Source organism: Ylistrum balloti, unplaced genomic scaffold (assembly GCF_031769215.1).
Source record: "Ylistrum balloti isolate Yb309-2 unplaced genomic scaffold, AGI_CSIRO_Ybal_v1 Utg370008, whole genome shotgun sequence".
In the NCBI taxonomy this organism is placed as follows: domain Eukaryota; kingdom Metazoa; phylum Mollusca; class Bivalvia; order Pectinida; family Pectinidae; genus Ylistrum; species Ylistrum balloti.
The window spans coordinates 1,584,896-1,598,405 of NW_026782082.1; the positions used below are offsets into that span (position 1 = coordinate 1,584,896).

At 36.1% G+C, this 13,510-nt stretch overlaps 1 protein-coding gene across 1 annotated transcript; it reads left to right on the forward strand.

Moving 5' to 3' along the window:
- LOC132548308 (peroxisomal acyl-coenzyme A oxidase 1-like) lies at nt 1-11,854 on the forward strand. Its single transcript, XM_060212162.1, has 14 exons — nt 1-133; nt 1,117-1,279; nt 1,618-1,778; nt 2,675-2,782; nt 3,678-3,797; nt 4,584-4,699; nt 5,652-5,821; nt 6,190-6,352; nt 7,609-7,799; nt 8,258-8,410; nt 9,195-9,300; nt 10,272-10,418; nt 10,848-11,054; nt 11,780-11,854. The coding sequence occupies exons 1-14, from the start codon at nt 1-3 to the stop codon at nt 11,852-11,854; spliced, it is 2,013 nt and encodes a 670-aa protein (XP_060068145.1).
- The last annotated feature ends 1,656 nt before the right edge of the window (nt 11,855-13,510 follow it).

Sequence of the window (13,510 nt, forward strand, 5' to 3'; positions counted from 1 at the left end):
ATGGCGGCGAGAGGGAGAGTAACAGTGAACGCCGACCTGGCAAAAGAAAGGAAAAATGCCAACTTCGACGTCGAAACGTTGACAAACTTTATCTATGGAGGGGTTGCAGCGACCGAAAGGAGGCGATATCTGCGTAAGTGTTAATTGTTTATTTTTCAAATCAAACATTCATACAACACGGACTTGTATTAAACTTAACGGGGTCAAAAACTAAGGCTTTTGATAATAGATAGACTACTGTGTATATGCATTAGGTTCCCATATTTATTCCAATAAGAAAGACTGTATATATTCTACAGATGGACATAAGACAGAAAATCTCGGTTACCAAATCTCATATCTTAATACATACGCAGTCAGATACGCAATAATTTTATAACCCGCTTGTCAAATCTTAATCCGACAAAAACATAAAAATACAACAACAAAAACAGAAGAATAAACAGTCCGTAATCTGCACGTGAATCCAACAGTGTTACAAAGGTAATTTATGAAGGGTCATACTCCCTTATATCGACTAGGTTTAGTTATTACACAACCCGGTGTACTTTTCACGATAGTGTTATTCGCATAGTCAGTTCAAATCACAAATACTTATCTGAAGTTAAATCTGTTTTGAACATTTTGCCGAATCAAAATGCCTCAGAGGTTTCGGAAGCAAATATGATAATACAGACAAGCAACGCAAATTTCCTTGGTGGGTGATGTCAATTGAGAGAACAAAAATATCGTCATGTATATTTACTAGTTACTAGTAATAGTTTTGCTTCCTTTAATCTAGGTATTTTTTTTTACTTAATTTATTCCATCCGACTGTATTTACGTTTACTTGTTAGTACGTTTCATATCAATCTTACATTTTACATCTGTAGGATTTTCTTATCGTCGTAAATAAATCTGAAATTATTCCATCCGCCGATATTTACCTCGAGAATGGTCTAACGGTCTTTTCAGTTCACCTGCCTTAATTTACATCGCCATTGGTCTAGTCATATACACTTGCATTGTAAATAAATTTATTTCGGTGCGATGTTTTTTTTTTTTTTTTCATTGGCCTTGTCGTAAAATGACATATTGTCTAATGGTTCCCTATAGCGATATTTCTCTGTGTTGCAGAGGACGTGGCCATCAATGATCCGGTACTGGAGAACAACAAAGCCTGGGCGTGTATGTCTAGAGAGGAACAATATGAAACAGCGCTGAGGAAACACTTACACATGGCGAAGCGTATTGAGGAGATGAAACTAACAGAAGAACGGGATATGTTCTATTACACAGAGTTTGTATCCTTTCCTTTTTTCAACCTCTATCGTGTTTACTTTCAACTGGGAAACAGAAAAGCTTGGGTTAAGAACGTTGGGTTTAATTATTGGTCTAAACTGAAAGAGGTATATATCTGTAAAATAATATAGATTTGTGTTTGAGAACTGTACAGAATCAGTCTTCTTTATCGAATCCTTTCGTTGGGGGAAACGAAAAAAAAATTTAACGTAGATAAATTTTTCATTCAGACTTAAAGTTAAGTATCTACAAAGCTTTCCATTTCACGACGTTTCCGAAGTGAAATTTCCACAGATGAATGGTGGAACTAGGTTTTGTTTTTCTTCTGTGATGTAGAACTGGTGCTAACCACGAAAACAGTCCTATAGGAGTACATTCCAGTATGTTCCTACCTACCCTCCGGAAACAGGGCACAGAGGACCAGAAAAGGCGATATCTTCCTCTTGCCGAAAAACTGGAGATTATTGGGACATACGCACAGACAGAACTTGGCCATGGTACGTACGCACAGACAGAACTTAGTCTTGGTATGTACACACAGACAGAAATTGGTCATAGTTTGCAAACATAACCATGATTTTGCTCTGGAACGTACACACAGACAGAACTTGGTCATGGTACGAACGCACAGACAGAACTTTGCCTCGGTACGTACGTATAGACAGAAATTTGTCGTTGTGTTTTGAAACGACGAGTAAACATTAACCCTCCTCCTTTTGCGGAAACCAACTTCCGCGATTTTTGTGCCACGGCAAGTTCAAAGTTTAAAGTTCAAACTCGAAGTCGATAAAACTGGGGCAAAATAAACAAGAGAAAGATGAACTGGAAACTCAAAAAAAATTACATGGAGAAACAGACCAGGTGTTCCGGAAGGGTAATTCTGCTTTTCCGACGACGCCCGCTATGTCATGTTCCCAAACGAGAAAAAAGTAAACAACAACGGAATCACCAGGCATACTAACTGGCGATGTAATGATTCAGGAAGTTATGAAATTTGTAGTCTTTCCTAATATTTAAAAAATTGTTTTGATTGCGAAATTTGCTGAGGGATAATCGCAGCGAAACGAAAATGATTTACAACGTATTTCAATTAAATATTATTTTCTGTCTAAGAGACATAAACACACCAAACAAGTACAAAGATTAGCTCAAATTTCTGAACGAACAAGTCTTAATATTCCACACCAGCACATCCTGGGTATATTTACGCACCAGCTAACATGCGATCATGGAATCCATGATAATCAGTAAAATTATGAAAAAATTATTATCGTAGTGTAAAGACGAAATTCCTGAACAGTGCCTAAATTACATATTTTGAAAACACAAAATATTTCCAAACAATGGATAGGGGAAAATGTAAAATAATTTTCATTGTTATGTTGATATCTAGGGACTTTCATCCGGGGATTAGAAACAACTGCGACCTATGACCCCAAGTCGCGAGAGTTTGTTCTTCAGTCTCCAACTCTGACGTCGATGAAGTATTGGCCAGGCCACTGTACGTATAATATTACATCTATCATGCGAGTCAATTGACAATAATCAAAAATAGTATTCAAACACTTTAGTTATTGCTTTGTTCAAAAACATTATCATGACACGACAAAATCATTTGAAATATATTGTATGAGTAGAATAGATCAGAAATGGTAATCAATTCCGATGACAATATGGCGAAAGGTACTATTGTCAAGGATGGAGAAAAGATTCAAAATGTCAAAATTCCCCAGCCCCGTAATTCGTAATTTTTATTTAAATGATAACTTCAAAAGAACTTCATGTATATATAAACTAACTTTTATCTTAAAACAAAATGAAGACCGATTTAAAATGATATTTTAACTTTAGTTATTGTTTAATGTTATTGAAACATAGAACGAACGAGATAATCGGTAGAACTGATGGTCACTCCCCGGATTTTGACAAAATTGAAGTAGCAAAAAAGTATCATAGGACAGTAACTACATTATGCAAAAGAGAGTTATGGTTCTTGTACACTTCACTTCTTGTCGAGATCTATCTACCTATGAAGTTTTATGATGATACACTCCTATTTTTGTGATATGCTCCGGAAATAATAAGGACGGCGAGACGGACGGACGAAGCGGTGACTGTATGCTCTGCCTTCGGGGAACGTAAAAACGAAGTGTACATTATATAAACCGCTTAGCTGTGTATGTAATACAATAATTCAGTTGCAATGTTTTTTTTTTTATATTCATATTTGATTCTTTTCTTTGGTATTGTCTTACACCACAGCCTTAGTCAGTCCTATGTGTTGTTACAAACTGACTTCGATTTTTAATGTTGTGAGTGATAACGTAAATAAATTGGCCAATGAAAATGCTTGATTCATACAGGATTAAATTATTAGGCATTGCCATTAATTTTAGTGGGTAAAACCGTCAACTTCTGCATCCTAATGGCACAGCTTTATACAAGCGGCAAATGTTATGGAATGCATACGTTTTTGGTACCTCTCCGGGATCTTAACACGCACCAGAGCTTACCAGGTAAGACATCTTGAAGTGTAAAAATTCTTATCTATTTGTATATATGTGATAGATGACAATGAAAACCTAGATATATCTACAACGACAAAAGCAGATGCCATTGACGACAACATTCAACATCCATCGAAATGACAGCTGAACGAAAATCAGGCAACAGGACACTGAGGGAAATAACGGAGGCATAGTCACATGATCAGGATGAACGCCTTGCCGAGCACATCATGTGACAATCTGTTAAATCCAGGTTAAAAAAATGTACAGTCAGTATTTTCGCGAAGATAGTATTTTCGCGGTACATTAAATCATCGCGAGAATTTTGTCCGTGAAAAAATGAGACAGATGTGTATAAGATATTCTTTTACATTTTTTTTTGTTAAAATGCAAAGTGTACAATTTTAATTAAAATAATTAGTTTATAGTAAGTGTTTTTACAAGTTTTACTAAAAAATAATGTACTATTTCAATCAATATAAAAGAGCACAATAGTAGTCGTGTGATTTTTATTTACTCGAGGGAAAATAGAAAAAATATTCCTATATAAGAAAAAATATAGAAACATTAATTGATTCTAGGTCAACACTCGTCGGTTCTAACGACTGATTAATACCAAATACAAGAGTTGAGTATAAACAGCGTAGCATCTGTATGGTTTCTTATCTGTACCAAATTACCTCATATAATACTAAAATGCTTACACTGAATCTATATTTCATTCTAACGAGTGTCCTTGTTGTATAGAGGACAGAACTTTCTAAAATGTCTGTCATTTTTTTTATCTTTATACAGGAGTCGAACTTGGTGATATTGGTCCAAAGTTTGGGTATGGTTCTAATGATAACGGATATCTCATCCTCAACAATGTCAGGATACCAAGGGAAAACATGCTGATGAGATACTCCAAGGTAGATGCTACATGTGATTTACACCTATAGAGCGAAATATTCCAACAGACATCAATGAAGCTCGTTAGTATGTTTGCTGGTTCTGTTTATGTTATTTGGGAACATGACATTACCTTCTTGAATTGACCAAGATTTACAACCCTTCCGGAACACGAGGTATTTTTATCGTTTACGTTTTCAGAGGCCGTATAAATATATCTTTTGTTCATATTTTACCCAAGTTTCAACGAATCTGAGTTTGAATTCAGATTCTGTTGACATGTCGGTACTTTTGCAAACATTTGACCCCTTGTTTTGTTTGGTATTGAAACAGCTGTAGTATACAGTATAATTCAGAATTTGGCTCTTGACTAGTATATCCAATTCTCATTTTGGTATTGAATGGTGATATTCACATATTTTTTTACAATCTTCCAAACTGAAGATAGTATCATATGAGAGTTATCAAAAATCAGTGGAGAGCTGAGTTTATCGCCTTGTTGTCCTAGTAGTAGCCACTCACTGAACAGCATACGAGAGGTCCGTTGCATGTTATCCATACCAGTCAGAGTTGAGTGTCTTGTTCAAGAATTTAAACGCAATTACTTCAATACTGACCGGTCCGTTTCTGAGAGTGGGTTGCAAGTCTCGAACCAAGCATCTCTGACATTGACCAATTTTCTTATACAATGTGTCATCACAGTACTTTCGGAGAAATTTATTAAACGATGAAAAAATCAGAAATATCAAAATATAAAAGATAATTGTACAGATATATATTTAATTTTGTTCTGAAACAATCATGGAATGTTTGACTGAAATTTGCACCAGCTTTCATTTGTAACAAGTATTTGGATTGATAATAAGCATATATGCTTGTTAACAGCTAATTGTGAAACACTTATCACCACAAAATATATATCATATATTTGTTGACCAGCTACCTATTTTTAAGTGATATTTCCCTACCTAGGTGCTTGAGGATGGGACATACGTGAAACCGCCAAACGCCAAGATATCGTATGGAACAATGACACTCATCCGAGTGAGAATAGTGGCTAATGTATCCCGTTGTCTCGCTCAGGCATGCGTCATCGCAGTCAGATATAGCGCTGTCCGGAGACAGACAGAAGTATCCCCCGGGTAAGATTCCTCATTCTCCGATCCCACCCATTGAAGATAATTTAAGTTACAACTTCAATAGCTATCAGGATAAGTGTGGCAACGCATGATTTTTTAATTGCACTAGTATCTTAATATATGAGTCACTTTGATATTTTACTGACTCAGTGGTACCCACTCGCTTTTCATCTAGACATCCGGGGTTCTATCACCCGAACGGACGTGAGAAGGTTAGGGGTCAGCTGCCCGACCACGTGGGATCTTTAACGCGCGACCTTTAACCTTACGCTTCCAACGGTTCTACAAGAGTGATTAGTTTAGGTTATTTTTAAACAAAGTTTTTTTTTCATTGACTTGTACATCAGTGTAAGTTTTTGTCCTTTTAACAGAGGACCAGAGGCACAGATTATTGACTACCAAACACAACAACACAAGTTATTTCCCGCGGTCGCCATGGCGTACGCGTTCTACTTCACGGGATCAGAAATATATAGGATCTACAACAGAATTAACAGTAACGTGGAACAAGGCAAACTCGACCAGATTGGTGACGTAAGTATTGTCCAATGCTGTAACATCAATCATTTTCGTTGATTTCACGTGCTGAGGAAAATGTAATGTTTAAATACTCCAATGGGGTGATTTTCACCGAGTGATTTTGTAGTAACAATGCTCTTGATCAATCTACTGGACATGGTTATGATGAGGAGTTAACACTATTATACGTCTACAGGAGTTTTGTTTATTAACAAGGCAATGTATGTAGAATCTCCAGTACATGATTCATGCTGAAAGTGTGTTATTTTATGTTGGTGGTGTTCTCAGTCTTACATCTTGTGTGGTGTTTACATCACGGAAAGTGTTCACGTGATTTTTGGCGTGCTTTGAAGGGTGCATCATGTGAAAATCGCTGAAACTCGAACCCTAGATCCGTAGAACATCAGACCAACATTCTAGGGTGAGTTTCTTATTTACCAGAAAGACTCTTCTCCCAAAAGAAAGACTCCTTCCTCAAGCTTTTCGATGTTTACACCAATGCATGTTTGAGGGAGTCTTAATATCTCAGACTTACACGCTACCTTATGTGCTAAAGAAAAATGTCCTATCTAAGAAGACGGGAACCCTCTAGTGATTTCCGAGGATGACATATCCCCTTCCTACAGGAAGGAAGCCGTCAACGGCAAAGCTTGTTTAGCAAGGCTGAGATATTTTTTGGTCCTCATATAGGACGAACCCGAAATATTTGGCTAGGTACGTTGTTTATGCTCTTACTCTTAAGCCCAAAGATGAACTCAATCAAGCCAAACTAAGGCTTACAAATTCTTTCTCTGGGAAATCCTGAATACTACACAAAGTAAATAATATTTTGCGCAACAGTTTTCAGCCACCATCACCAGATTGTGGGAAGTTCAGTTTGCTGCTCCTCGTTGTGCACTTCGTACGGATTCAGTTATGGGACTGATCGGAAAAAAATGGCCGACAGGCGGCCATGTTTTTCTTGGTAAATTTTGGATTGACCGAGAAAAAAAACAAACAAAAAAACTAACAAGCAACATTGAATTGGCAAGAATATTTGAAAAGATTTTTGAAAGTTAGCTTGAGCGTTTCTTAATTTCGATATGAAGATTCTTGATTGCCCCTAGTTTTGCTTGTTTGATTGTAGATGGACCAGAAAAAAATAAAAGAATGGAAAATATTTAAATGACAAAGAGCTTTTGAGATATAACGATGGTGGGCGCCAAGATATCTTGTTAATAAATTAGTATATTGAAGAATATTTTGTAATATTCCCGATTTCCCGTGTCCAGCTACACGGACTGACGGCCGGTCTGAAAGCATTCTCCAGTTCCAACTGTTGCACCAGTATAGAAGTGTGCCGACTAGCATGTGGGGGGCATGGCTACTCTCACGCCAGCGGTATACCGAAAATCTACGTGGATGCGATCCCAAACAGTACATACGAGGGAGAGAACACAGTACTGTATCTACAGACGGCAAGGTATATAGTAGTTTTCGGTGTCATTCATGGTATTGGAAAGGAAATTGTTTACAGTAATTTTTAACAGAGTTCCGTACCAAATTATATTCATTTAAATAGTTACAAGAAAGTTCATCATTATCATCATCATCATCATCATCATCATCATCATCATCATCATCATTTTTCATTCCTCAAAAATTAATGTATATATGTGTGATACAAAAGACAATTAAATAAAATACGATTGGGTGATATCATTTGCAAAAAAATAGTTATTCATTTTGGATCTCGTGTTGAGAGTGTATTCATTACGCTAGTGTTGATGTCCGGTGTTATAAGTATCATTCTCACAGTAATTTTTATATCTTGTCACTTGAAACTGAGTGAAGAAATCGCTCATTGTACCCAATATACCGCTTGGTAGAAACCTGGCAACACGTGGATTTAACCCATTCATTGTCCGTATCATTTGATAGATACCTACTGAAATGTTTCACGAAAGTCCAGATGGGAGAGAAACTACCTGGATTTGTGTCTTACTTGGGAACTGACTTGACCGTCAAGTCAACCTTGAAATCGGACGTATCCCTTGAAAGTCTTGTCCTGGCCTACGAACATCGTGCGGCGAGGTAAATTTTCAAATTGATATTTCATAATTGCTATATAAACAGTTTAAATGCTTACTTATTTTACGGAGACTTGCAAAAAGAAACTGGAACAAGCAAATTCATTGAATTTATATCCCCCGCTTTCCAAACATGCTATATGTAAATATTTTAGAGGTTAGGAGTAAACATGTCATAATGCTATGTAGAATGATATATTCTCTTGAGCCATGATGTATTGCTTTAAAGCCAAAGAAAGATGTAAAGATTATAGAGAGTAGATGTTTTATTGGACATATCAAATATTAACCAATAAAGTAAACTAATTGAAGAAAACTTGCATACTAGTAACTATAATGGTGCTAAGCAGGCATAGATATTAACAGATGATGCTGATTGCTGAACTCAGTCTTATGTGCCCTAATATATATCTGCTGACCAAGTTTCATCTAAATCGGATTATATTTAGGGAAGTTGGAGCACGGAAATGAACCGACCAATGAAATCAAAGGATACCACATTAGTATGCATAATTATTAACAGATGACACTGATAGTCAAACTCAGTCTTAATGACCCCAAGATGTATTTGCTGACCAAGTTTAACCCAAATTGGATGATATTTGGGGGAAGTTAGAACACGGAAACGAAAGTGTGACAGACGGACGGACGGACGGACGAACTCAAATTATTATCCCCCATTTCGGTGAAAGCGGGAGATAACAAGACCTCGTACAAGGTACGTTGCGTCTCTTACGTCAGGCAGTGTGCATAAATGATGTAGCTCACACTTTTCTCTCTAATCCAAGAATGGTGAAAGCAGCCGCTACAAATATCCAAAGTCTTGTCAAGGAAGGATTATCACAGCAGCAAGCTTGGAACAAAACCACACAGCAATTCGTGTGGGCAACTATGGTATGTGATTTCCCAGTAGTATTAGTGGCGACCATGCAGTACTCCTTTCCAATATTGTTATGAAACTTGTAGTTTTTCTTTCCTCTATGGTCCTCTGATTTTAATCAAGATTATTTTTCTGTGTTCACGATCACCTCCGTTTTGAAATAAGCATTAGTGGCATTTTTCAGGATAGATGAACAATGTATAGTGCTGTTTAATTCCCTATATCGCTACTCTGAATCTTATATACCCACCCCGTCTCTCATATATATCATCTTTTATTTTCAACTTTATTTCACTTAGTTCAGTAAAGTACACCGCCTCAACGTTTAAGTGTCTTATCTATATCACCATCCAATATGTTTTATCGATATAAATTAATTGTTCAATCTGACGTGGCAGATAAACTGTATCAGTTTGACAAGATTAATATTAAAATTGATTTAATACAACTGAAATAACAGCAGTTTAAGTTTCGTCTATTTCGCCAGTTTGTCAGTTAGGTGAAAAGAAATAATAAGATATTTTTTATGGAATGATGAAAATAATCCCTGGCCGGATGTTTTCCCCGTGTCATTATATCGTGATCATGTAACATTTACATAAGAAACCTCGGTTTTACATTAAAAAACAAAAACATCATACACACTCTTGATAATCCTTTCTGCAGCTTTTGTAAGATAGAAATAAATCAAATAGATGAAATATTAGAATACAATTTTTTTCATACATGTTATAAATATCAACATCGTCATAGGCAGTGAATATCACTACGAGAAGCTACATGTTTTACAAAACCATGTTATCTCCCTTTGCTTTTCATAAAAGTGTCTTTTTCGGGAGGTTATGAGAAGTACAATATATAAAACATTGTCATTAGTTATTATTTCTGATACGAAATAGCATAATGAACAGCGATGTACGTATATGACGATTTTCCAATCTGTTTCAATAAACTCTTATCAAAATACGTATGTGTGTTCTTACAGGCACATTGCCATGCATATGTGGTAAAAACATTTTCCACAAAGGTAATTACTAGTAACCTTGATGACGAGACAAGAAAGGTGATGGTCGCCGTGTGCAAGTTGTACGCTGTCAATGGCATTTTGGAGAACCTTGGGGATTTTATCCAGGTAAACATTTTGGTCCCAAACTCCTCTAGTTAGAGTTTGCTTTCTCGAAGATTGGAAATGTACCCGAGAGAGGTGGATTGTTCGTTTGACAATATTGGAATCCCGATGTGATGATTAGATTGTGTTCTACTTCCGGTGTCGGTGGCAATTTGCAAATAGCAACAGAAGCTTAATTATGTAGCATTAGACACTACAAGTTAGTTTAGTTGTTTATCACGAATCATGGACTCATATTATATGAATTTAAGTGTTGGTTCTAAACTTTTTTGTCAATGCTTAGGAAGATTACTTTAAAATAAGGAAACTTTAAACAAAATTCCCGGGAAAAAAAATGTAATTTGAAATATATTTTAACATCGACAAAAGCATATTGTAAGGATATGTTCCAGAATTTATAAAATGCTGCATGCCAGAGTTTGTGTATTTCAGGACGGCTTCTTGAGCAGTGGGCAGGTGGACACCGTAACCAGAAAGCTGACGTACCTATTGGACGAAATACGACCTAACGCTGTTGCCTTGGTGGATGCCTTCGATTACCCTGACAAGGCTTTGGACTCCTGCCTAGGACGTTACGATGGTGACGTGTACCAGGCGCTATATGATTATGCAAAAGCGTCGCCACTTAATAAGAAAGATGTAAGCAATTAGGCTCTTAAATTGAAATAAATATATTACTCGGACGAAACTCCGTGTTGTCTAGCAGATGACCAAATCACTTTTCACATCTGATCAGGCCCCACTTGTATAAAACATCTCAACTTGAGATTTCCTCAAGTCGAGATTTTCCTGAGCTGATATCTCCTCAAAAACGGCTTGTATAAAATTTTCTCAAGGAACAGGAGGAAGGCATCGGTTAGAATGTCCTGAAATTCCTTGAGGAATTTTCATACAAGATATTTTCAAGGAGATATTAGCTGAGGAAAATCTCGACTTGAGGAAATCTTAAGTTGAGATGTTTTATACAAGTGGGGCCAGGTATTCCAATTCCGGTCGCGCTGCTGAATTATCGCTAGTGAGCCACATCTTTGACGCAAAGAGGTGTATTTTGCGGAGGAAATATGGAACGAAATACCAATTTCTATTTCCGTGGTTTTGTTCTATCCTCGAAAATAATTACATTTACAGCATTTTTTCGCGTTAAATAAATCTTAACAGTAATCAATTCAAAAGTAAGTCCGTGTCTCAATTTTGACATTTCCTTTGATCACTCTACACATCTGTAAGCTTCTCCTACCTATCAAAGTTTCGGGCAGGTTATTTGACCTTTCTGTATCCAATTCTAAATTTATATTAAAAGATATTATTCACTTGTGTGGCTTTTGTACAATCTCAGCGATATATTATTTTTTATTGTTTGGCAGGTGCTGGACTCCTTTCACACATATCTGAGTCCCGTAAAAGGAAAAGTTGACAAGAGTTTCTCAGCAAAACTATAAAGGAATGTAGCTTCCTTTCCTTTTTGCTTGATGTTGTTTCACTGGTTCTACTATCAGCGTTTATAAGATGTGATTAACCGAGATGTCATCACTCAAAGACTTTAATGGACGACCAGGGTATCATCGAATATAAATTAAAACCGGATGGATATATACAGCATATAGAAATACTCAGAAGTATATGATGAGAATTTGGAGATAGAGTGCGATAAAAAGAATTAATTTATTTGAAATATGTAACTGAATTTCTGTGAAAAATATATTCAGAGATTCTTTTTTATTTTCATTGATTTCGGGGGTAGTAATAATCTACAAATAAAAAATGTGGAGGAAATTAATTTTCAGTACAAGTGAATTTCGTAATTACTGTTTATTAAAGAAATCAAGTGCCAACGAAAAAATCACGAAATTTGAGTTCCACAAATGATATATTTCAGTCTTAGATAATCGTATGTACAAACAAGTTTTATTTATTATTAACCAGAAATCACGTGACAGTAAAGACTATCTATCGTTACGACACCAATGCTATGACGAGTACCATGTGTTACTTTCTGGTCTGACTGTGTGTAAGGATAATTCAAAGATGATATATACCATTGAATACAGTTTCAACAATACACACGCTTGATCAATTGGATTTCCGTCAGACTGACTAGCCAAACCAATGTAGACAACGCCATTTTATGTGATATCGTAAAATATTTGACAAATAGCATTGCTCAGAAAAGTACTTCCGGTTCTATAATACTCATCTTCCGGTCCGGAGAAATGAATATTGTCTATGATATATTGGTGTGCTTTTAAAAATCTCTATTGCGCGGCAAATGAGGACAAGTTCAGGAGTGTTTAGTCAGATCGGGTCACGTGTGGACTATGGACAGAATTTGAGTTATCTGATTCATATATGCTAAGCCAAACTGTTGAATGCTGAACATTTTCAAGTCATTTCAACTCTGGAAATGACTGGTGGAGAAAGCGTGGACGTTTTATAAATGTGAAATTACCATTGCACAGATAAAGCTACTTCAGAAACAAAAAATTATTGAAGTGACACATTTTACAATAAAGGATCAATTACTTGCTTTCATAATAAATTTGATCTCAAAACAAAAGTGTGTTAACTTGGATATTATGATAAACGTGATGATTTAAATTTCCCTATAGTAACTTTTCCACTTCTGGATAGCAGCAGTCTGCACTCACAATCTATTGTGCGTTCATGTCATAGTTGATTTGATATCCAAGGGCCTTTCCCAGTATCACGATTTCCGTGCAAGAAGTCGTGAACTTACGGCCAAACTCGCAACACATGGTGTCCAAAGATGCAGGTTGAAAAAAATTATGGGGAAGTCATTGCGATCCCATTGAGAAATATTCAATTTCTTTGTACAATATGATGCTCGTTAGTTTGTCTGTTGGTTTCGGTTTTTGTATACCTTGAATTTGAGGTTTTGATTATGATTTTGTAGACTTGCTGGTATTCTTAAAAAAAAAAGAAGAAAAAAAGACAGGTCGACTCTTCATGACAAAAAATATTTTTAACTCTACCACGTTCCAGCTATTTCTATTTTCTGTGGTACAGCGAATACTTTTTTCGTACTTTTATTCAATTATTTAAGACCATTTCTCTTATATTTCCTCTTCATTGATGAA

What these genes read in the sequence shown, in the direction of transcription:
- LOC132548308 (XM_060212162.1), top strand. Translation starts at nt 1, where the DNA reads ATGGCGGCGAGAGGGAGAGTAACAGTGAACGCCGACCTGGCAAAAGAA. An exon ending in CGAAAGGAGGCGATATCTGC is followed by an intron (nt 134 to 1,116) that starts GTAAGTGTTAAT and finishes TCTGTGTTGCAG; the next exon opens with AGGACGTGGCCATCAATGAT. An exon ending in ACAGACAGAACTTGGCCATG is followed by an intron (nt 1,779 to 2,674) that starts GTACGTACGCAC and finishes GTTGATATCTAG; the next exon opens with GGACTTTCATCCGGGGATTA.